This window comes from Syngnathus scovelli, chromosome 6, assembly GCF_024217435.2.
Source record: "Syngnathus scovelli strain Florida chromosome 6, RoL_Ssco_1.2, whole genome shotgun sequence".
Taxonomy (NCBI): Eukaryota; Metazoa; Chordata; class Actinopteri; order Syngnathiformes; family Syngnathidae; genus Syngnathus; species Syngnathus scovelli.
The window spans coordinates 16,892,062-16,915,026 of record NC_090852.1 but is presented as its reverse complement, the minus strand read 5'-3'; the positions used below and the strand labels follow the sequence as shown (position 1 = coordinate 16,915,026).

At 41.3% G+C, this 22,965-nt stretch overlaps 4 protein-coding genes and 1 non-coding gene across 19 annotated transcripts; 3 read left to right on the top strand and 2 right to left on the bottom strand.

The window, feature by feature from the left end:
• Window positions 1–381: 381 nt before the first annotated feature.
• On the bottom strand, window positions 382–18,971 carry zgc:136858 (uncharacterized protein LOC678543 homolog). Of its 15 annotated transcripts, XM_049723546.2 has the most exons (19): window positions 5,301–6,151; window positions 5,160–5,232; window positions 4,953–5,067; window positions 4,699–4,873; window positions 4,153–4,264; window positions 3,844–3,950; window positions 3,575–3,701; window positions 3,373–3,493; window positions 2,930–3,015; window positions 2,714–2,841; window positions 2,503–2,562; window positions 2,259–2,322; window positions 2,086–2,180; window positions 1,841–1,969; window positions 1,612–1,726; window positions 1,400–1,537; window positions 1,160–1,326; window positions 960–1,042; window positions 382–885 (listed from the first exon to the last, which is right to left on the bottom strand). In XM_049723546.2, the coding sequence occupies exons 2-19, from the start codon at window positions 5,215–5,217 to the stop codon at window positions 690–692; spliced, it is 2,076 nt and encodes a 691-aa protein (XP_049579503.1). In that variant the 5' UTR covers window positions 5,218–5,232; window positions 5,301–6,151; the 3' UTR covers window positions 382–689. The 15 variants fall into 15 exon arrangements, 4 of the variants coding, with proteins under 4 accessions (XP_049579503.1, XP_068507159.1, XP_049579504.1 ...); XM_068651058.1 differs by having other exon boundaries at window positions 5,160–6,151; XM_049723547.2 differs by having other exon boundaries at window positions 4,953–5,063; window positions 5,160–6,151.
• trnas-gcu (transfer RNA serine (anticodon GCU)) lies at window positions 6,050–6,131 on the bottom strand. The gene has a single exon. It is a non-coding gene; the product is annotated as a tRNA-Ser (tRNA).
• Window positions 14,327–16,540, top strand: LOC125970864 (troponin I, slow skeletal muscle-like). The gene is made up of 6 exons (XM_049723576.2): window positions 14,327–14,557; window positions 14,765–15,018; window positions 15,098–15,229; window positions 15,836–15,925; window positions 16,015–16,188; window positions 16,260–16,540. Exons 3-6 carry the CDS (start codon window positions 15,125–15,127, stop codon window positions 16,344–16,346), a joined length of 456 nt encoding a protein of 151 aa, XP_049579533.1. The 5' UTR covers window positions 14,327–14,557; window positions 14,765–15,018; window positions 15,098–15,124; the 3' UTR covers window positions 16,347–16,540.
• On the top strand, window positions 17,937–19,449 carry LOC125970863 (troponin I, slow skeletal muscle-like). Its single transcript, XM_049723574.2, has 5 exons — window positions 17,937–18,094; window positions 18,180–18,311; window positions 18,389–18,478; window positions 18,577–18,750; window positions 18,919–19,449. The coding sequence occupies exons 2-5, from the start codon at window positions 18,186–18,188 to the stop codon at window positions 19,003–19,005; spliced, it is 477 nt and encodes a 158-aa protein (XP_049579531.1). The 5' UTR covers window positions 17,937–18,094; window positions 18,180–18,185; the 3' UTR covers window positions 19,006–19,449.
• Window positions 19,450–19,679: 230 nt separating this feature from the next.
• On the top strand, window positions 19,680–22,530 carry bpgm (2,3-bisphosphoglycerate mutase). Its single transcript, XM_049723577.1, has 3 exons — window positions 19,680–19,856; window positions 20,283–20,896; window positions 21,551–22,530. The coding sequence occupies exons 2-3, from the start codon at window positions 20,302–20,304 to the stop codon at window positions 21,724–21,726; spliced, it is 771 nt and encodes a 256-aa protein (XP_049579534.1). The 5' UTR covers window positions 19,680–19,856; window positions 20,283–20,301; the 3' UTR covers window positions 21,727–22,530.
• The last annotated feature ends 435 nt before the right edge of the window (window positions 22,531–22,965 follow it).

Sequence of the window (22,965 nt, the reverse complement as noted above, 5' to 3'; positions counted from 1 at the left end):
CACGGAGTCTGCGCAATGACAGCGGTGCATTTTGGGGGATGAAGTTTTTGGTATACTTCACGCAGCCTTGCCTAAGGGCCCGTCGCATCTGTGTGCACTTGCAAAGAATCTTAGTTAAGTCATACAAAACAGTTTTTGTAGATTTTCGAGCATTTTATTGATTTTATTTAACTGTTATTTTAAATCAAGTTGAGGCAATTGAGAACAGATTCTCATTTGCAATGCTGCAAAAAGCTGTAATTGTGATAAAATCATTCATCAACATTTAATAAAATATTTTTGAAATGTTTGGTATTATTATAGCCCACAATTTTGGACACCCAATATTGTTATTCATATGTACTACACAAAAGTATCTCACAAAACTGAATACACTTGTCATAGATTTTTAAATATTTTTATTGTTTTATATCCTTTCACGGGACAACACTAAGGAAATGAAACCACAGTGCACAGCTTGTAAAACTGTAAATTTACTGTCTTTTATAAGACATTCAACTTCTTGCAATAAAAGTGAGTGCACCCGTAAGTGAACAAGTCCACATTGGTCCTCAAGTGTCAATATTGAGTGTGTGTTGAAGCCCATCCCAGCTAATTTTAAGCGTTAATGAACCCAACATGCATGGTTTTCGGAATGTACACGCAAACTGAAAGTATTCGAAAGTATTTTGTACCAACTCCAAATGCAGTCAGTCAATCCACATGAATCTCGATGTGGGCCAGCTGTGCTTTTCGATGCGGTCGGGCTCTATAGAGTGCGTAGTCAGCACGGGAGCGATAGGATGTGGCGATGCGAGTGACAGGCGCGCGGCCAGAAGACCCATCCGAACACAAGTGTCCGTGTCACGACCCTGGAGGATCCCGGCCATCAAGGCGCCTGCAAGACTGCCCACAAGGCCACGATGACTTGTCTTTTGTGTTGTTTTTTTTTTAACCATCAGTAATGTTTAACTTTCTACCTATCTCCTGCTCCTGAGACGTTCATCGTCTCATGTGCTGCTACACTCAGGGCTGGGTAGTGGACAGCGCACAGCGTCCTCGTCTATAAATACAGATGGTCACAATAAGATAATATTTTGTATGATCTTCTATCCATCCAGACATTATTGTGTCATCTTTTGTGTTTGCATTTTGTTGTTTGAATCGGTAAAATTCTTGCCTTTGCCTCTTTCCTTGGCTTCAAGTTGACGGAGCCCGCGTGGTGCTCCCCGCATACCAACACTCCGTTCTTCCCCAGGGTGACCACCAGGCAGTGGAGATGCTCCAGAAGGGGGCGTGAGAGGGCCACGGCCAGACTCAGCACCTGCTCCAGGGAGTTTGGGAGCACTGATGGACACCGAAGCACATCCTGGCTTGCACATTAATCCAAAAGACAAACTATATTCCTTCAAGTTTTTACCTTCAGGCGTTTGGAGGCCGAGTGTTTTGTTCATGCTGCACAACTCAGCCAAGTTGGGTGACGTGTAGGACAGCGACTTCCAGGCGTCAGATAGGAAGGGCTTACAAGCTTTTTCAGAATCCGTTGGCTCATACCAAACTGCACGATGAGGTCATCAGAGTCAATAAAAACTGCAAATTCCATGTTTGGCGCTTTTTTAAGATCAAGCGCACCATTGATGTTGTGTCGTTTGGCGACGGAGCAAACATAGTTGATGGTGGAGGCCGGGATGTTTCCATCGAGACACACCAGAGTAGATGACAAAAGCTGCGTTTCAAACTGTGACACCTATAGGGAGACCAGAAGAAGACAGATGACAATATTCAATTTTTTGAGATTCAAACACAGGACCTCTGAACTAATCCTCCAAAATCACTACAGAGTACAATCAGAAGAGCTTACATATTGTTCCGTTATCTGCTGATGAACGTCCATGTCGCCCAATCCGAGACTGAGTTCTCCATTTTCAGTGATCACGGCACAGTAAGTTGCTGTGCTTTGACCTTCCAACCTCATCACTCCGCTGGTGTCCTGACGCAGGCCAAAATTATTTATAAATCACAAACTTGTGTTTTGTCATAAGCAGGCGTCCATGCAAGTGCAACGTTTTACAATTTTGGTAAATTTCGCAATTGTGCAAAAGCTACCATATGTTTGCAGTGGTTGAAGACAGCATCGGCGTGAGAATCCGATCCAGTGGCTGAAATGAACGTCGGCCGATGGCCCAGACGACTTAGGCAATCTTAAAAAAGACAAGTAAGACTACAAAAATCAGGTCAATCGGATTCCACATCACCAGAGCAAAATGAGGCAAACCAACCGGCGATGTTTCGGCCGACGCCCCCGTACGACTGACAAACGCTTCCTGGGTTGGTCTGTCCAAACTCAAAGTGATAACAACAAAATGACTGTTAGCTTTGTTCATCAAGCTGAAGTGACCTAAAATGAAGGTTTGACATAAGGTTATATAGTAGGTGTATCAAGGTTTTGTTACACTTTTGGTTTTCCAATGGCTTATTAAAAGTTGGAAACGCTGCTGTATGTGATATAGATGATCAACTTACTTGAAGCGTTTTGGTTTTTCCTTTTGCAATAAAATCCACATTTATCCCGCCGATGACAACCTGTGGTAAAATAGAATAACATTGTTGCTAAGCCTGAAAACTTCAGAGGGAAATTTGATTTATTTTAAATGCCAACCAAAGTATTACTTTTGGAAATAAACGGGCATGTAAAAAAGAAAAAAATCCTTAGAATGAATCAGATGACACTCACAATACTGGATTGACATTGTTTAGTGGGATGATGTAATGCACCACTTGACTTTCCTTTCTTCATCCGTTTTGACAGCGCGCAGGCTATCTGGCTGCCAACTTTAGCGTTGTTATGAATAAGAGCAATATCTAAAAAAAAAAAAAAAAAATGAAGGAGCAGTAACCTTCCGAATTGATGACTGTTTTTTTTCTTAGACACAAATCATGAGAAGGATACTGGATTGAAGGGACTTTCCTAACGTCAGCTCGTTGACCCTTTGGAGAATGTACGGCGTCACATCTTTTCCTGCAATGCCTTGAGAACTGAGCGAGGAGAAAAAATAGAGAGCATGAGCCTTTAAATAATATTATTTTTCCATGTATGCTCATTTGCTTCTTAAAAACAGCATTCTATAATATCGTGTGTATGTTTATGAAAACAAAGTTATTTACACAATAAAATTGTCAATTCTGTTGTGCGTGCTTTGGCCACCTGGGGGCAGTATAATACAGACATACAAACCACAGCAACATTCTTCGCAGAGGATAATCAGTGTATGCCTGCGACTGCGAGTATTGTTATATTTTCTGTTTATCATATTTTTAGTATGCATGAAAAATAAAAAGTATGCAAGGCATAACATAATTTGTACATTTCATTCATGAATTTAAATTTGTCACCTTGCCTCTGCCACAGCTGTCTGGATTGCTCGCTCTATCCGCTGGCCCGTTGCCGAGTGTTCTTGCGGGATGGGCACGGCTATCAACACACCACTGTGGACACCCAGCGACAAAGCGCTCTCTAATAACAAATTTGGGACCGTTAAGACATTTTCTGACATCATATGATCGTTGAGCTGAATATTGAAAAGTGTTAATTCACCAATGAGTTGTGCAGCCTTGTCAGGGTCGGAGACTTGGTATGGGGAGGTGAATCCACTTAGCCGAGAGAAGAAGGCTGGGAAATCTTTTGAGGTTCCGTAGGTGGCGACGCAAACACCTTGTGTCTCCTGATAAAGGAAAATACAAACTGTCATTTACCTTTTTTATTTTCTGGGGGGCAACTTTTGACTTTTCGAGGAATTACACTAACAATTAATTATGGAATCACAGCAATACACGAGCTACCGTATGTCTCCTCAAAGCTTTTACCAAGAACTCCAAAGTGCGTCCGATGTCTAGAATAGATTTGACCCCAGCAGACACCACGGCAATGGGAGTCCTGCCTAGTTCCGTTAGATCAGCACTGATGTCCAAACCTACACAAACACCAAACTTATTCATGTGCAAGCATGATGATGATAAAAAAACAAAATAGAAAACATACAATAGATTGATTAAGTCAGAACCAAAGTTCACCTAATGGCAAATAAGCGCTATTAAAAAAGTGGATGGATGGACTTTTTAATTAAGGACGCACGGACACTCCAGTACTCCCAAATAAAATCATGTCAATCTTACTGTTCTCTCCATCTCTGTGCACTCCTCCAATGCCTCCGGTGACAAATACAGGGATGCCAGCTCGCTGTGCTGCTATCATGGTGGCCGAAACAGTGGTCCCTCCAGTGAGCCCCTGAAGATGATGATGCATCATCACCACATCTGGTCAGTGGTGGGAAGTCACGGAATATAAAATGTTCTTTATACTAATATGTTCTATGCAGCCCAGCTAGTCAAAACACAATGTTTTGGTAATGTTTTGTTTGTGGAATAAGAATTAAACAGACAAAATCCATCTGTTTTAAAGTCATCTCAAGAGGCGGCCATTTTGCCACTTGCTGTCAACTGAAAATGACATCACAGTTGGCGGTCACAACCAATCACGGCTCACCAGTTAACTGAACCTGAGCTGTGATTGGTGGAAACCTGGACACTGCGATGTCATTTTCAGTCGACAAGAAGTAGCAAAATGGCCGCCTCTAAGATGTATAAAAACACGTACATTTTGCATCTATTGCATACGAGACATCAAGTTTTATATTTATCATTTGAGTGTTGCATTCTTACTTGGCTAACCACAAACGGCAAGTCACGTCGAGACACCTTAACGGATCCGGTACAGTGGGCCAGGAAGTCCAGCTCTTCCATCGACAAACCGACATGAACCTTGCCCTCAATCACCCCGATAGTGGCGGGGGTGGCATCTTGGTCCCTGACGATGGCCTCCACCTCTCTGGCTGTGCTGCATTGATCCACTTACTCAGCGTAATTATCACACAAAGAAACTTGCAACACAGCGCATTGTCATTCTTATCAAATACCTGAGATTGTGAGGATAGGGCATGCCGTGAGTGATGATAGTGCTCTCTAGCGCCACCACCGGACGCTTTTCTGCCAGCGCCTGCGATACTGATGGATGAACTTGGAAGACGCTGTCTAACAAGAGTAATCTTGTATTACTGGATCAGTGGTAGGACGTCATGAGTCCATTTTGACAAAATCAGGAGAAGAAAGAACAGAATTCTTACCATTTTGAAATATTGAAAGTCCTCTTCTAATAATCAATGTGGAGACCCGTTTCAGCATTTTGTGTGGACACACCTTGACAAAATAAAGAGAATTTAGTGACAATAAGCTAAGAGTAATTCGCACAAGAACGTTGTACTGACCTTCTCCGCTGCTCCCCTCCCAAAAAAATGCTTGAAACTTTGCCCACGGGGCTGAACTTTAATCCCAGACAGTGTTTACACGGCCACATAGCATCAATAACAGAAAACTGCTGGTTAATGAGTCCTCCAGAAGTCTTTTGGGTTACAACACATCATTTACGTCAAGACAAAAAAAAGAGCTTCAAAGTACAATAATTGCACAGGGTTAGGCATTTGGTTATTTTCCAAATTTTCCAGGATTTATTTCACATTTCCACCCGTCCTCTGTAGGTCCCCCAGAAATATCCTTTGCCCCCCAATAAAAAAATATCCTAACTCCGCCTATGCAGGGAGGCTTTATAGAGAGGAAACATTTCCAAGGACCTCATTATCCTAATGTTAATTCAACTCAACAGAGGAGAATTTGGTGTGTTTGTTTTAGTTGTGCACTTAAAAAAATGATAAAAAGATAAAGTCCCAATGATCATCATCACACACACACATCTGGGTGTGGTGAAATTTGTCCTCTGCATTTCACCCATCCCCATGTGATTTTGTTCCATCCCCTGGGGGAGAGGGGAGCAGTGAGCAGCAGCGGTGCCGCGCTCGGGAATCATTTGGTGATCTAACCCCCCAATTCCAACTCTTAATGCTGAGTGCCAAGCAAGGAGGCAATGGGTCCCATTTTTATAGTCTTTGGTTTGAACCCACAACCTTCCAGTCTCAGAGCAGACACTTTACTACTAGGCCACTGAGCTGGTAAAAGCAACCGACGAGGATGGGATTCGAACCCACGCGTGCAGAGCACAATGGATTAGCAGTCCATCGCCTTAACCACTCGGCCACCTCGTCCTGCTAAAGCCCTGCATTATAGGACTTGCTCCTCAACTTCCAAGTCCTCCACTCGTTCGTCATCAAACCACCTTGGGTGCTCCAGCTGGTATTCCCTGAAAGCCTCTAATGCCTCCTGCAAGGCCCGACCTGAGGGGCAACGGTGATACGCCCCCTCCGCGAGTCCTTCGATGTGACAAACTCGACCCGGCCCGTGCTTTTCGGCGTCCAGGATTCGGAAGAAGAGCTCCTCGAACTGCTTCATGAGCTTGTATCGAACTGTGATGTTGAACGGCGGGGGGACGTCTTCCGGGGAACAAACATCTTCAAAGTAAGCCACCATGTACTTCTCAAAGGAAGCGTGGTGCACCAGATGTGGGACGATGAGGCCGAGAGCCGGAGTGAGCATGTCACCCACGGGCGAGCGTAGGTCCTCCTTTAGTAGGACCCGTTTCTCTCCACACATGGCTCTCCATTTGGCTCGCACCCCTTGTGAGCACAGGAGGAGGATCTTATCCGAAGAGCCTTCGATCCGTTCTCTCTGCCAGTCCAGCCACTGGAGACGGCCCAGTGCTCCCAGTCGGGTGGAATCCAGCAGATCCAGGATCACCTCAATGCCGCATTTGGCTGTTAGGAAGGCGCAAAATTTGAGAATGATATTTTTGTATAGTGGGTGGTCAAGGGAGTAGAGGATGAAGACTCTTTTTCTTTCTTCCACTTGGAAATATTGCGGTTGTTGCTTGAGAACCGATGACGACGCACTGACGTGATCTGAGGGAAAGGAAGAAATGGATCATTTTGCCAGTTGCATTTTTTCAAGATGGCGGGGTCCACAATTTTGTTCATATACTATTGCCTTTGTAAGATGCGGCCCGGAGGAGATACACAAAACAAACACCAGCAAAGACCAGCACCACTGAGCCCTTTATCATTGCAGTCCGCGGTGGAAAATCTACACACAAAAAAAAAAAAATGGGTCAAATTTTCCAATCACAAAATGTAATGGAACTGCAAAAGCAGTACTTACATGAACAGCAATTGATTTTTATCTGCTCTGGACGGCAGCCGTCATTTTTGCATCTTGTGAAAAATGGCTTAATCTTTGACGCAAATAATTAAACATTAAGCTTTGATACGCGTTTTTTTTTTCTGGGAAGGATAAAAAAAAAAAAAACACAACTTACCGTTATCAGCAGTTGACATGTCAAGAGCTTTGACACATCCAAGGCAAAGGTGACATTTAAAGATGTTCTGTTCTCCTGTTTGTGAGATTAAATAAGATATTAATATAATCTTATCGGATCTATACGACGCAATACTTGTTTCACTTTCGAGTACCTTGGAGACATTCTTTGAGAAATGGATGCCATCACTCTGAATGGAGACTTGGTATATGTCCGAATGCTCGTCCACCTCAAATCCCACAAAAAGTGACAATTTTTGATGTTTTTCCGCTGACAAAGCAGTCGCGACTTGAGCATCCCAAAGGCTACCTTGAATATGAAGATTTGTGAAAAAAATAGATAAATAAACAATCCCTGGGCTGTGTATTTTAAATCCAACAAAGATCTCACCGTTTTCCAAACAGATCTGGGAGTTTTGGATTATTTTGTCATCACATCCTGATCATGACAGCAAAGTCAAATAAACAGAAATTCATTATTGGATGCAATCACATAGACCAGCTCTGGAAAATCAGATGCATCTAAATACTTTGCAGCAAGAGGAAAACTTGTATTCATTTTTATTTAACCAAGTCCCTTTTTAAAATAAACAAAAAAAGAAATGGACAAACTATTTCACTTCTGATTTCAAAGTGTTGCTGGAAATTTTCAAATCTCACCTGGGATTGTCACTTGCTTTGTGATGGCGTAATCCCCAACATCCGGTTTTGGCAAATTAAAAGCTAACAACGTATACGTTCGGCCTGGCTCCACCGCCAGCCCGGACAATGAAAAAGTCCACTAAGCAAGAAAACAACGTTACCAATCTGCCGCCGTTCAACTTTAAACACGAAGCTCCTTACCTTGCGAAAACTGGGATCGAGCTGCTGCTTGACACTGTAAGTAAATTGCACGCACACACTTTGATTGGTTTGCTTATCAATAATATGCAACTGCGAGCCTTGGAGTGTTTGTAAACTTGCTGGGGAGAGAAGATGAATTTGATTTTATTTTTTTAAAACTGTCAGGAGCAATTGGATCTAATATTTACTCACCATCTGATTTTAGCATCCACGTTACATTCATGATGGGAACGGACACACGGTGGTCAACACCAATTCCCACGCAGTCCGGACCCCACTCAGGTGCGGTGGGGGCACGCTGTCGGGGCACAACCTTATATTCGTCGGTGCAGTTATCTGATATTTGAAAACACGAGCGCCATGTTTACGTTGCTGACAGCTGGTTGTAGACAAATTTAAGCACTCACAATTAATCGTGCAGCTATCGAGTCCCTGTAAAAGAAAAGATGGTTGAGGACACAAACAACAATGAAGACCATGTGGAGACAGAATCAAGTCCAAGCGCTCGCGTTCTCACCAATTGGGCGCAGTCGGGCATCCAAAGGAAAGATAACGCCGCGAATGCAACCGGCAAACACGAGCAGAAGAACGCCACAAGGTTCATTGTGGTCAAGAGGGAAGATTTGGTGGCACAACTTTCCACTTGAGATTTGCTTGAAATGCTAAAAAATTAATAATCAGAGTACTCAGGAAGGACGGTGTTATCGGTACAATCGTATCTCAAGCCACATTGACAGGAAATATTGCTCAAGGCTACTTATTTTGCACCGTGGCGTACTGCAAACACAGATTATCATTCTCCAGACAAACATTTTTCTTCCCCAAGCTGAAATTGTCTCCAACGCAAAACTTTTATTAACTACACAGGCAACGGATTACAAAACATTTGAACATCCTTTGAAGGTTCCACTGTTAGTAATAAATAGATTTAATAGTATTAGCAAAAAAAAAAAACCCAATTAGAATCAGGCAGGCCAACTTTTGGAGATGACTTCAGTTACAATTTCAAAAGCAACCTAAAATGCACTACAACCTAAACGGCATTCTTTCAGCTATGAAGGTTATTTTAAGTTCATCCTCAAATTTCGGAGTAGTGTAAGAACATGATACTCAAATATCACATCAATGTCAGAGGAGCTGAATCAAAAGTACTCCCGAGGCTACGTTGTCCTCACTGAAGTTTGTTCTTCAAACTGCTGAGAATCTTCCAGGTTTATTTTCTCCCCAGTGTGTATCCTCATGTGTAACGCCAAGTAACGTGGGCTCGATACTTTCTTTTGGCAAAGGGAGCAAGAAAGCGTCGGTTCTCCGTTGTGTGTTTTCCTGTGCGCCACCAAGCCGCGCTTCCCCGAGAATCCGGCGCCGCACACAGAGCAGGAGTAAACGTTCCCCTGGATGTGGATGTGTGAATGTTCCACCAGACTGGAGCGGTGTCTGAATCGCTTGCCGCACACCGGGCACCGGTGAGGCTTCTCCCCCGTGTGTCGCCTCATGTGTAACACCAGACTGCTCTTTTTGGCAAACTTCCAACAGCAAAGCGTGCAGGCGAAAGGTTTCACTCCGCTGTGACTCCGCAAATGCACGACTAAATCGGAGCGCTGCATGAAATTCTTAGCGCATATCGAGCACCTGTGCGGTCTCACGCCCGTGTGACTCATCGAATGCCTTTTCAAGCTCGCCCTGGAAGCGTAAGCCTTGCCGCAATCGCCGCACTGAAACTTCTTGATGTGACCTTGGGAGTCTGTGTTACTGTGAAGATTCTCATCCAACGAGGTTTCTGCTGGCTTGCTGTGATGAAGGTGCAACGACCTGACATCACCTGCCTCGTTCCCAATTTCTCCTTCCGGGTTGGTCCAGAGTTCTTCCACTTTAATGTGGCATGGCTCCGGTGTTTTCTGCTCTTCGTCACTGCCGTGCCACTCGTGCTGCTCAGGGGTTAACTCTTTTTTCATGTCTGTTGGCTGCTGTACGTCTGCAGGACACCATAGACAGACAAAAAAAGTATTATGTAGAGATAGATATTTACAGATTTTTTTTAATCTGGTAAATACATTCGAACCTACTTTTTAATTATGATTTGTTATGCTTTCAGCATCAGTATTAAGAAACATTATGGAGGGCATTTAAGTCGTGCATTTGGCATGTGAAAACACAATGTGAGACGAGAATGAAAGGTACAATACAAACCTACGATGTGTTGTTGCACACTGGGCCGGAGAAACGCGTCCAGTAGCTGTCGCTGCCGCTCGTTTTCCTCTTTGGAACGACACAGTTCCTCCTCGTACTCCGTTATCGTCCTTTCAAAGAGTCCAAATATCTCGTCGGCGGCTTCGGTTAGTCGCCTGGCCACCAAAGCCCTCAGCATTTGGACTTTACACATTTTTACGAGAGCACTGCTGTTGTGTTGTTAAAAAGACGAAACCACTTCCGCAGGCTTCGGTTACTAATTTGACAAGCGTTGACAAGTTGACGGAGATGAAATTATACCTACGGAAATACTTTATAGTTTTTAATTATCAAACGCCATCGACGGTGTTCGTATGAAACGGAATAACTGTTATGCTAATTTTAGAATCGCGCAACCTCCTCTACTGAACAGAATCGACAACTTCCGCCTTTTCTTCTTCGGCGGTCTTGATTTTAGCTTAAAAGCCATGACGTCAATTTACTGCCACCATCAGGAGGGAATCTTTCGGATGGGATAAATAAAGCAACGTGGGAAATTTTCTCAAATATATTAATTTTAATATATATAATTTATATTGATTGTGTCTCTATTGTAAAACTGAACCTGAAAGTGTGACTCGTTGATTAAAATATGAATACAAATTCATATTTTGTAGGGTTCGATGGCACTGAAGAGACTTTTCGATAGAGATTATACCGATTTTTTAAAAGAAATTGCTATGTGGTTAAAAATATAGTACAAATATTTATTTCGACCCTACAATGGCTTCACTGGCAAGAAGACTCAATAAAGTGTTTGAGCCTGCAAGGATAAACACCTCATGCCAATGGACAGCAGGGGATTTTGGAACAGCAGTTTTTAAAGCCCAGGCAGAGATTAGATGGTTGAACATAAAAATTCCTGTCACATTTTCTCCTGAGCTCGGCTGTATCAGTTGACACATAGCAGGAACACACACACACGGTGTCTAACACACACAGTGGACAATACAGTGGCTCTCAAATGCTTCAATTTACTGTAGACCTTTCCATCCTCTGCACATGTTGAGCAGATTATTAAAACTGTGTTCCGACGTCATGTGGCGCCGGACGCCAAATTCTCTTTTGCCCAAACATGCTCGGAGCACCTGATCTCTCTGCAGAGAGGATGACCGAGCTGCCACTTAGCTGAGGTGCATGCTATACAAGGCCTGCCCTTGTGCTGCACAATAACATGCAATAATATGTTCCGACTCTGGATCGAATCCAGAATGGTTCCATTGTGATGCGCCAATCGTCAGAGTGGGAGTGGAGGGGATATATTTGCATGCAGAGATGTGGGTGTGACAATAAGTTCATAATTTCAGGGCTTGTTTGATTCTGTTCCCTGCCATTTTTTTTTGGATTGACTTCACCTTCAAGGTAAGCTGAACTAACAACACGGTAATATCAAAATAAATTCGATTCTATTGACCCTTGGCAGCCCTTCAGGTGTTTTGGTCTTCGGTTCACTTTATGCGCATTAAATCCAGTGGCAATTGACTGCGGGGGAGCCGTAAATGCTTCTCGGCGGTCGGTATTCACACATCAAGCTTCTTGATGATCTCGCCATGCTTTTTGAAGCGAAGAAATGTAACACGAGACTTGACCTGCCCACGCAACGGCGGATGGCAACGGTGTGCTTGACCCACTCCTGTGACCCGTAAAGCTCGCTCGCACAAACGTTCATCCCCAACCTGTCATCTTTTTAACCTGTTGTGATTATGTTATGCCGGAGGCTTTGAGGTTTCTGTTTTGGCTAAGTGAGAAAAAAAGATTATTCAAGCAGAACCTTTTCTATCTGACAGTTCGAATAGGAGTGGGCTTGCTTTTAGAAATTCAGCCTTCTGTGAAAGCGTTGAAGGCCGTGGCAGCTGCATGTTGTCAAATTTAGCAACTCAGTAGCCTCGTCTATAACAATATGAACGATACTAACATGCATGTAGAAGTACTGTAATATTAATTACAAAACTAAAATCATACAAAGTAATGGTAACTTAATCTTTCTTTTTTGCTCCAAAGCAACAATAAACTGCCGATATGTCTGAAGGGTGAGTAGCTGACTATTATTTTTTTCTTCATTCCTTTACATCATAATTTGCTTTTAATTGAATTTTTTTTTCTTTGACTGCCTGTCACATTTTCCACAAAAGGCCGGTGAGTATGACTAACAAAAAATTCCCAATCAGTTTCTTGTGAAAGTTGAGAGGTATCGGGGTTGAGGAAAAATATTAGCATAATTAGCATATTAGCAAATTGGATTTGAATCCACCCTGATCGCTCAGCATTCAATCAATAAGCTATTCCAAGCAGATGTATAGTGTAGCCATTTACCTCGCAGAGAAAACCCAAATATTCGGCCACTCGCCGACTCCACTTGAAGGTGAGTCCAGCAGATACGATGTGAAAATATTTGAAAGGCCAGGACCGGAGAGTAATGACCTTATTACGTTCAAGTCCACCTTGCTGAGGAGGGCCGGCTCCATGCTTTTGGCTGAGAGTGAAGAAAAAAGAGAAGAAAGGCAAAGATTCATCAATGAATGTTTCCCTGATCCAAAGACTTCAGAGCTGTCAGTTCAAGAACTTCAGGTAGCAACACCATAATGTCAGAATTTTTACTCAATCACACTGCCGACGATGTTTTTGCTTTGCAGGAACTGTGTAAAGAACTACACAGAAAAATCGATGTCACCGATGAAGCTCGTTATGATATCGCGATGAAGGTGGACAAAAATGAAAATGAGGTAAAGGACGCTGGAGCTAACAGAATCCCTAAATGGAAACACTATTTTGCATTTCTACAAATTTTAATAAAAAATAAAAAAAAAAGAATAAAAGTGAGTATATATAGTTAGGAAACCAGGTGAGTCATAAAAACGAACGGTCGGTTTCTCACACGACTAATTTAAAAGCAGCCGCTGGGTCAGCATGTACAAATTCACACTATTGTGTGACCCACTTAGTTAAACGCCGATCATCTCTGGCTAAGCTTAGAAAGGCACGTTGCAAATGTGTTAGCATTTGACAGGATGCATTTTCCGAACTTCGTCATATCGCATCTCGCTCTTTAATATCGCGCACGCAAGTACCAGCAATACGACCGCCTCCAGGACAAGTTGAAATTTAATTTGAGACGATAAACATAAACGATAAATATAAAGCATTATAAAGTAACTACTTATTTACACCTCCCCCAAAATATTGTCAACAGATGGCAAACCACAGATTTTGTCAAAATGAAGTTCCTCAACTCACTTCAAAATAGCTCTGAGATACCACCAGATGGCGCCAGAGCAATAATATTTTCGCTTCGGGCGCCATTTTGTGGTGAGCGTAAAAATAATGAATAGTTGACTACAGCAGCAAAAAAATCAATGTGATGATATCACCAATATCGTCGTTGTCCGCAGATTGCGTCACTGAAACAGAAGATTGTCTCGCTGAAGGGGGTCAGGCGTCCCAGCTTGAAGAGAGTGAAGAAAAGCACCGAAGCCATGCTGGGCGCATACTCGGACCCTTCCAAGCTCATGAAGCCCGATTTCAAGGTCAACCTTAAGACAGTCAAGAAAGAGGATGAAAAAGTAAGGCTCAAAGTTGAACGCGTGGTTAGAGAAGATGGCATCGAACGATGTTTATGGTCCGCAGCGGGAAGAAGTGACTGACTGGCGCAAGAATGTGGAGGCCATGTCTGGCATGGAGGGCAGGAAGAAGCTGTTTAACGCCGGCCAATAAGCAAATTCTTCATCGGAGCTGGTGAGTAGCTGTGAATGAACCATCATGACCAACATTAAAATTCTATTTTTTTTTTTTATTAACAATGATTTGCTTTTATTCTTTTTTTTTTACAGGCTTGGAGCACTACATTATTTTTAATGGATGAATGCACTTTTTGCCAATTTGGACAAGTCTGATTAAAATCTTACAACTTTACTACTTAATTTCATTTGTCTTCATCGCTGAGTACATGTGACCTAAATTTGAAATGAATTAAACGGCATCATTACCGATTACAAAACTAATCGAGTAAGGGTAAGAGAGACTTAACTTGAAGTGACAGCATCGCGATACACTTGCTATGCTGGCACAAGAGTTCTATTTTAGCTGGCCACTCACAGGGCACACAAGGAGTCCTTGAATATGACCTGAGAACTTCTCCTGGCACTTCGAGACGGACGCTGCACACCTCAACAGCTTCATTTTGAACAGCGGGAAAAAGGTACGTAAGAGAGGCTCTAACGGCTCTTCTGTTTTTAATCAAAGAATAAATGCAATTTATTAGAATTGAATGCATGGTTTGAATAACAGAGATTACAAGGCCACTTGTAATAAACAAATGTGTTTTAAAAAAATAATAAAAATAATAAAAACGTTTTGGGGGGAAATAAGATAAAAAAAATTAAACAAATTGTGTTTTTTTTTTCAGACAAAAGGCTTTCAACATGTCAGAGGCGTAAGATAAACTCATTTCGTTACATTCATATTTGTCTTATAAATAATTGGTTGCATTCTAACTTGTTTTTTTGTTTGCCCTTCAATGTCCACCAAAGACCAGTAAGCCATTCTTCTTTAACGACATGTTAAGTTTGTCTTTTTTTTTTTGCAGCATTTTTTTACAACTGTTGAATTTTTGTGCAGACAAAACCCAAGATCTCTGCATCTCGCAGACTGACCCTGAAGGTATATATTTTTTGTCCTTCCATTGCATTGATCAAGACTGCAAGGGCAACTTTCCTAATTCTTTTTTGTCTCATTCCAGATCAAGCTGCTAAAGGCCGCAAGCGTGATGTTGGAGAAGGAGAAGGAAAGAAAGTGTCAAGAGAGAGAAACCACCTTGAGCGAGAGACTGCCACCGCTGCAGCTGTCTGGCTTGTCAATGCAGGACCTTCAGGTACGGTCTGAATGTTCCACACGCCATTGCCAAGCGCACAAAATGTTCAGGGGATGCCCGCCGCCGCTGCTGTCATCTACGTACGCTGCACATATTGAATTTCAAATTAACACCATTGTCCTTGGGTCGTTTTTTTTTTTTTTTGTTAGGGGTGCATTTAAAAAAAAAACTTCCACTCCTTTATGGACCAGAAATACATCAGTATGGGATATTGTTTCCTCTTATTACACGGATTTTTTTTTTTCTAAAACATTAATGATACCACTTTACAATATAGTGAAGTTTGCGCATTGGTTTTTAATTCTGACTTTAAAAAAGCTTTGCTGCCCTCTTGTGGAATATAGATATTATAATTTTTTTTTGTTATTTCAAGTCAGGGATGGTGCTCGTGGATAAAGATGACAAGTTAAAAAATAATAACAATAATAAAACAAATAAATATAAATAAAAAATAAATAAAAAATACAAACAGAAAAATATTTTTGGGAGAGGCGCCAGTTGCCCATAATAATAATAACAATAATAATTTTTGGGCACGTACTTGGAATGCATGTCCACTGTACATTCCTGTTTTTTGCAACCTCTAACAGCTCTCACCTCTAACAGGCTCTGTGCAAAGAACTGCACCATAAAATCGACGTGGTCGATGACGAGCGCTACGACATCAACTCCAAGGTTACCAAGAATAACGTAGAGGTTTGGAAATTCATCTTTTGTTCATTTCAAGAGTGGCCATAATTCAATAATTGAATTGACCATAATAGCTTTCCAACCGTTTCCTTCAGCTTGACAATCTCTCTGCCAAGATCATTGAGCTGAAGGGTAAAATGAAGCGACCTGCTCTTAAAAGGGTGAAGATTTCAGCTGATGCAATGTTGGGAGCGCTGCTGGGTGCTAAGGTCAAAGAATCTGTTGACTTTAAGGCCAACCTTAAGACCCACAAGAAGGAAGAAGAGAAGGTAAAATCCATTTTTTTAAAGTCAAATTAGGACCTCGTTTATCAATTTGCTGATGTTCCTCTCCTAAACAGAAAGAGGAAGTGACTGACTGGCGTAAGAACGTGGAGGCCATGTCCGGCATGGAGGGCAGAAAGAAGCTGTTTAATGCCGGCCAGTAGATTCAAAATGAATCAGATGGACAACTAGGAAGCCCACAGTAAAGTCGCTGTGTTTGACCACCATAGATTAACACTAATACGCCTTAAATGGTTTTGTAAATTCCTTTTTGTAGATAATATCAAAGTGTGCGCTATGTCCTCGTAGTGTAGAAGTTGCTTGGAAACAATGCAATAAAATAAATAAGTTGAATTTAGACCATCAATCTTTGTTTGCCTTTTTAAAAGATTTAATGGAATGTCACTACTTAAAATTATTTTATATTTAAATATGTTATAAATCTTTTCTGGGCTTAAATGTAGATGCTGAAGTTTAAGCTATTTTTTAGTTTTCAAACATTGACAGGCACCTGTCGAGTCCAGTTTGTCAATAGTGGTCACTTAAGGTACTGCAGTTCTTCACTGCCGCCATGTGATGGCAGCAGAGGTCATCTTCATATTTTTGTGATTTTAATTTTATATAAGGCATCAAGGTATCAATTTGTGGCACCAAAAATAGTTACAGTATCTATGGCACGATGTCAATGGTATCTGTGGTAATACTGGTATTTGTCTATGGGATCAATAATGATCTATCAGCGTTACTTACAAGGTTTTAGTCATTCCAGCAATACCTACAAAACGCCACTAGGGGGTAGTATTACTCTTCAAACATTTTCATGTTTTCTCTACAGTACAAGTGTTTACAGATGGTGTGGTTTTAATTTATTCCAGTTTTATCATACAGTTTTCAACTGTTTTATTTATGCTCGCATGAATGAATGTTAGATAAAACATTCCCTGTAAAGTTAATACTTTTTGACCCTGGGGTTAATTAATTCACTTTACATTTGTTTTGACAATAGTTCATTCTTTCATTTCAAACCCACCAAGTGGCGCTCAACCTCCAAGCAGCTCCTTAAGAAAGACTCACAGCTGAACATTTTCACACCTCTTACACGACGCCGGGCAAGAATGGTGAGGACATAGTGTGTTATTTTGGACAGCCACTCACAAGGGCACTGGAATCTATATATTCAGCTTCTTTGTGTCCCCATCGTGGAAAAAGCAGCCAGCCGGTAGTTCTATCCCATAGTCTGTAAGGTAAGAAAAAAAATGCTTATTACGTAACATTTGTAGAATCTATGTGATGTCAACAGTTTGTCTAATCTTGACCATGTTGATATCTTATTTTATAAAATGTTTTTTTTTGGTAGATTTTCTAGTTTGTGTCTCACATAAGTGATAAAGCATAAACCCAATTAAGTCTTGATGTCAATTGAGTATATTAGTATCAAGTATTTTAAGTGACACGTTTGACCTCAAAGTCATACCTTGTGTCCCCAATGTTCTTGAGATGTTTATTTTCCATTCTCACCTGACAGAGGGAGACACAAGAAAAGCTAAGCTATGTCTGAAGGGTGAGTATCACTCAGCTTCATTGTAATATGACTCACATTTGAAGAACTGTAATTAAAAAAAATCATAATAACAAACCTTGTACTCTCCCCATGACTCAATGTCACCTTCTGCTTATGTGTGCAGGAAGTCGGTAAGTCAAATTTCCTGTCAAAACCAACATAATAAAAAAAGATATAATTTAAAATTGGAAGACAAAAGACCAGCTATTTTTGCAGATTTTATAACATGCTACACAGTAATCTGCATCATAAACTCACGCATAAACTTTTCTGTCCTCAAAATTTGAATATATGCATTATTCTCTTTTCTAGAGACCCAAAATATCTGCATCTCGCAGACTGTTTTTGAAGGTATGACTAATACTTCCCTCAAGTTATTGTCATTGCTAACTGCGGTGTCATTTATATGTATAAAAAAAAAATGCTGTTCAATCAGACCAAAATGCTAAAGAAGGCCATGGTGTTGCTGGAGAATGACAAGCAAGTAAGACAAGAGGAACGGGAAAGAATTCTGTCTGAGAAAGTTCCAGAACTCCAGATGTCAAGCCTGTCTACACAGGAACTGCAAGTATGTTGTGGACATCAAAAACAAACAGCTAACCTTAGTGTGTAAGATGGCGATTACGTTAACGTTTATGTCTACAGAGTCTTTGTAAAGAGCTTCACCAGAAGATCGACACTGTCGATGAGGATCGTTATGACATTGCTTTAAAGGTGGCCAAAAATGATATTGAGGTATGAAGCCAATAAATAAATAAAATCATATCTGCATGCACCTAACTGTGTTTGTCAAGTAAATGTATTTTATTTTTTTTTGTATGGGAAAAAAAAAGTTGCGGGACCTGTCTCAGAAGATCTATGAGTTGAAGGGGAAGATGAAAAGGCCGAACCTGAAACGGGTGAGGGTGTCTGCAGACGCCATGTTGGGAGCGCTGCTGGGCGCCAAAGTCAAAGAGTCGGTGGACTTCAAGGCTAACCTCAAGACTGTGAAGAAAGAGGAGGAGAAGGTGAGAGTTTGAATCTTTTTGGTCTCACACACAGTGATTTTTGATATCTGAAACTATGTTGAAATATTCTTTTGGAACCATTTGCTGACTTTTAAAGGAAGGGAAAATTGGTTGCTGTTATGTGCACAATTCCGAAGATTTGATTGAAAGAAAAACTTTATCTTACAGAAAGAGGAAGTGACGGACTGGCGCAAGAACGTGGACGCCATGTCGGGTATGGAGGGCAGAATGAAGCTGTTCAATGCTGGCCAGTAGACATTGGGCCTGTCGTCTTGGCGAAGGCATTTGGCACCCGACCATGTGGATGAAGCCGATGGCTCGACCGACTGTCACTCATTTTTCGAAGAACGCTTTCTGTGATCTGTGGAGGAAATAACACACCAGCTTGTGTTATTTAAGTTTGAATTGTAAGAATAGTTATAAATTATATTACTGACATCACTGTAAATATTTGGGGACATTCGAATCACTGAGAGAACAGTAGTGGGTTAACACTATTTCATTTAAGTGCTGAAATGAAATGAGAAAAAATATTCAGACTAATACAAAGTTTACTTCCTATTTTGACAAATATTTCAGTCATCATCCCCAATGTGTGAAATAAGTTGTGAGTCAGTATTAACAAAGCAATTCCAATAAATATGGATATGTATGTTTTTAAATGTATGAAGTAATATAAAATAAACATCAAAAGCGAAATACCTACTTGTTTGTCGTTACTTTTCACCACTGTTTTAATTGGAAAATGTCCAAGTTTCATATAATTATAAGACGTAACCACACAGACTGAAAAACAATAGTTAAAAAACAAACAGGTTACGAAGACAAAAGAAGCTTAAATGACGTTGCTAGCCATAGTTTCGTTTGTTGGCGCCATGCCATGGCCCCGCCCTTTCTTCATCGTCTGCCTCTGGGGCGAATTAACATGGGCGTAGCCTCTCCTCCAAATATGGGCATGACGCGGCTGATGCTCTGGTCTCCGCTCTTCTGATTGGACCAGAACAACTGTCAATCAGTATCCCATCATGCAGACGCTTTAATGGCCGGGCTAAATATTGTCATCATCGTCCCGTCTACATTTCCGCCGCTTCTAAAAGCCGCGTAAGGTAAGCAGTCTTGCTCACAATGCTGTTTTGTGCATTTTGTTTGTACAAGCTCAAGGCTGCCTGCTTGTTATCCCGCTAACACACGTGGGGCGCTTTTTTTTATATCGGGGTACACGAGTGATAGCAGCCATGTTTGTCTTAAGTAAATAAAGCCGCAAACATCTTTGAGATAGCGTCAAATAACACTTCAATGCATGCACTAAGGTCAATATATATAAATTCCTCATATAGAAATGCTAATAATAGTACAGTTATACTGTGGGGTTCACTTCCAGCCTCAACTTCAATCGATAAGTTTGTATCAAAATTGAGCTTAAGTGAAAGCTGGAATATCCTGTGATTTTATTATTATTTTTTTTTAATGGCACTAATTTCAAGTCTATCATAAGTTAATGTCCTCATTTGAGCTTGATGTGTATGTTTAAGGTGGTGCTGTGGATTCTCCATGTATAAACTCTTTTTGCTGAGACATGGGGAGGGGGCTTGGAACCGGGAGAACCGTTTCTGCAGCTGGGTGGATCAGAAGCTGAGCGAGGATGGCGTGAAGGAGGCCCAGGATTGTGGCCGGCTCCTGAAGGAGCTGGGCTACAAGTTCGACCTGGTGTTCACCTCCATCCTCAGCCGCTCCATCCAGACGGCCTGGCTGGTCCTGGAAGCCATGGGCCAGGAGTGGGTCCCCGTGGTGAAGTCATGGAGGCTCAACGAGCGCCACTACGGAGCCTTGATCGGTTTGAACCGGGCTGAAATGGCCGCCCAGCACGGGGAGGAGAAGGTGAAGCTGTGGCGGAGGAGCTACGATGTCACTCCGCCTCCCATCGACAAATCGCATCCGTACTTTGATGAAATCTACAGTGATCGCAGATACAGTACGTGCGACGTGGAGAAGGACAAGCTGCCTCGGGCCGAGAGCCTCAAGGAGGTGTTGGACAGGTTGCTGCCATATTGGGAAGGCACTGTGTTACCTGAGGTCCGTCGAGGCAGGACGGTGCTAATAGCAGCTCATGGAAACAGCTGCCGCGCCCTGCTCAAACACCTGGAAGGTATGCTCCTCTGCTGGCGCCACGTTACATTCAGGGTCTGGTTTACTAAAGATTTGCATTTGCAAATACATATCGGCTGATCACACACTGTGACTTGGAATAAGTTGCAGTAATATTTCTCAAAATATGATGAATACATACCTGCGAATATTGTTACATTTTCTGTCTTTGTGCCGACGTGTAGCGCTGCAACACCAACGCTAGTTAGCTGTTCAAAAGTGTAAAAGCTTTTTTTAAATAGAGTATATCAGCATCATCACTTTGACATCATTTACAATCTGTTGAATGGTGTTAACGTGATTTTTAATTCATTCATCGAGCAGCAGCTCCTATATATGATCGCGCTTGTCAAATATCGCGCGGTGCCAGAAATGGCCGCTTGACCCTACTCAAAAAAAGGTCACTTAGTTTAGGTTACATTGAGCATCCACATTGACCTTTGATAGTTCTGTACTTGTCGGCCACTCGTTCATTTTAGTTCAGTCAGACCTTGACTTTGTATATCAGAAAAACACTAACTTGTTTTTTTTTTATATATATATTTGATACTTTTATAGGATTACATTTATAAAGGAAGACTATTAGCAGGAAATTGTCGAAAGTCGAATTAGACGAGCTAAACTTGAATATTCCCTATTCGTATGCTTCCGACAGGTATTTCGGACAAGGATATCGCCGGTGTGACTTTGCCGACGGGGATTCCGGTTTTACTGGAGCTGGATGAGCAGTTGAAGCCTGTGAAAGCTCGCCAGCTACTGGGAGACCAGCAGAAAATCCAAGCGGCCATTAAAAAGGTGGAGGATCAGGGAAAAGCCAAAGCGTCAACTTGAAATGGATGGGAGACATTCAATTAACGTTAGCATTAGCAGGTACAGGATAGCTAATGCTAACTCACCTATTATGAGAATGTGGGAAAAGTAACTTGATATCGACTGGAGACAAATTGAAAGCAAGAAAGTCTTAATGTGAACGTGCGTCTGAGGTAGCACTTTGAAGAACACGTCAGCTCTTATTGTTTTGTTTCCAAACTGATGACTCTCATGTGAGTTTTGGTAACAAAAACAAAATGCAACCTGCTCTGTTACAAGGGTTAAAGTTGTTTTACTGCTAGTTAGCATTAACATTGTGTCAATCCACCATTTTACTGACACCTCCCTACTTACTCCTTCGAGGGAAAACAAACAAACGTAACATTAGCATTGCTAAAATATTGCGTGAGAGTAGGCAGTGTGGAATTTTCCAAGTTACTATCCCAAATGCTTAAGCTAGTCACTGGTGGCCATTGTTACTGTCTTTGTTTTTGATGCACTTATTTGATTTATGTACTGTTACAAAATGCGGAAAACCTTACGCTTGTTTTTTTTTTTTTTTTTTAACTGCCACTCTTGTTTCGTATGCACTGGTAAAGGGAAGGTACTGTAAATTGATTTTGTTGGAAATCGTACAAAAGTTAGCCACTATTGTATGACAGCTGGTGTTTTTCAACAAAAGGTTCTCACTGGAGAAAAATGCAATAAGCTGTAGCATGTTGTCCTTTTGTTCAAAATCACATTTGATTTCCATTGTTTGTCACTCATCCAAAGTGTTTTTTTTTTTTTTGTGTGTGTGAAGCAAATAAAAAGTTACATTGAAAATGTTAGTTTCATACCTTGGCTTTATTTAGAAAAGCTATCATCCACCAATATAAAATTTAAAGCACTTTTTTTTTTAACTTTTTGTAACATCTTAACACCAATCAGAGAATATTGAGAAAAAAGGAAATTAATCTATCTGATTTTTGCTTTTTGAATCAAACGACCATTAATTTTCTACAAAATAAAATTTTACTGTAATGCACTTGTATTTTTAGGTAATGTCCTTAAACCAGCATCCGCTCTAGAAAACTGTTACGGCAAGAAATAATCTCAATCTGAACCCACAAAATTGACTCGCTTGTAAATTTTATTTTAATTAGCCCCTGCAAAGTGCGCTTCACTTACAGTATGTCTCAAAAATTTGATCTCAAAAATCTATGGCCAGAAATGGGTAAGTTGACTGTTTTGAGTTGAAGGGGCCATTCTAGCCAAAAT

Excerpts from the sequence above, each read along its gene's own strand:
- zgc:136858 (XM_068651058.1), bottom strand. The coding sequence starts at position 5,217 with ATGCTGAAACGGGTCTCCACATTGATTATTAGAAGAGGACTTTCAATA. Across the intron at positions 4,265-4,698 it reads TGCCGTTTGTGGTTAGCCAA|GGGCTCACTGGAGGGACCAC; the intron begins GTAAGAATGCAA and ends CATCATCTTCAG. Across the intron at positions 2,563-2,713 it reads AACAATGTCAATCCAGTATT|GTTGTCATCGGCGGGATAAA; the intron begins GTGAGTGTCATC and ends ATTTTACCACAG.
- LOC125970864 (XM_049723576.2), top strand. The coding sequence starts at position 15,125 with ATGTTGGAGAAGGAGAAGGAAAGAAAGTGTCAAGAGAGAGAAACCACC. Across the intron at positions 15,230-15,835 it reads TGTCAATGCAGGACCTTCAG|GCTCTGTGCAAAGAACTGCA; the intron begins GTACGGTCTGAA and ends CACCTCTAACAG. Across the intron at positions 16,189-16,259 it reads ACAAGAAGGAAGAAGAGAAG|AAAGAGGAAGTGACTGACTG; the intron begins GTAAAATCCATT and ends TCTCCTAAACAG.
- LOC125970863 (XM_049723574.2), top strand. The coding sequence starts at position 18,186 with ATGCTAAAGAAGGCCATGGTGTTGCTGGAGAATGACAAGCAAGTAAGA. Across the intron at positions 18,312-18,388 it reads TGTCTACACAGGAACTGCAA|AGTCTTTGTAAAGAGCTTCA; the intron begins GTATGTTGTGGA and ends TTATGTCTACAG. Across the intron at positions 18,751-18,918 it reads TGAAGAAAGAGGAGGAGAAG|AAAGAGGAAGTGACGGACTG; the intron begins GTGAGAGTTTGA and ends TTTATCTTACAG.
- bpgm (XM_049723577.1), top strand. The coding sequence starts at position 20,302 with ATGTATAAACTCTTTTTGCTGAGACATGGGGAGGGGGCTTGGAACCGG. Across the intron at positions 20,897-21,550 it reads CCTGCTCAAACACCTGGAAG|GTATTTCGGACAAGGATATC; the intron begins GTATGCTCCTCT and ends TGCTTCCGACAG.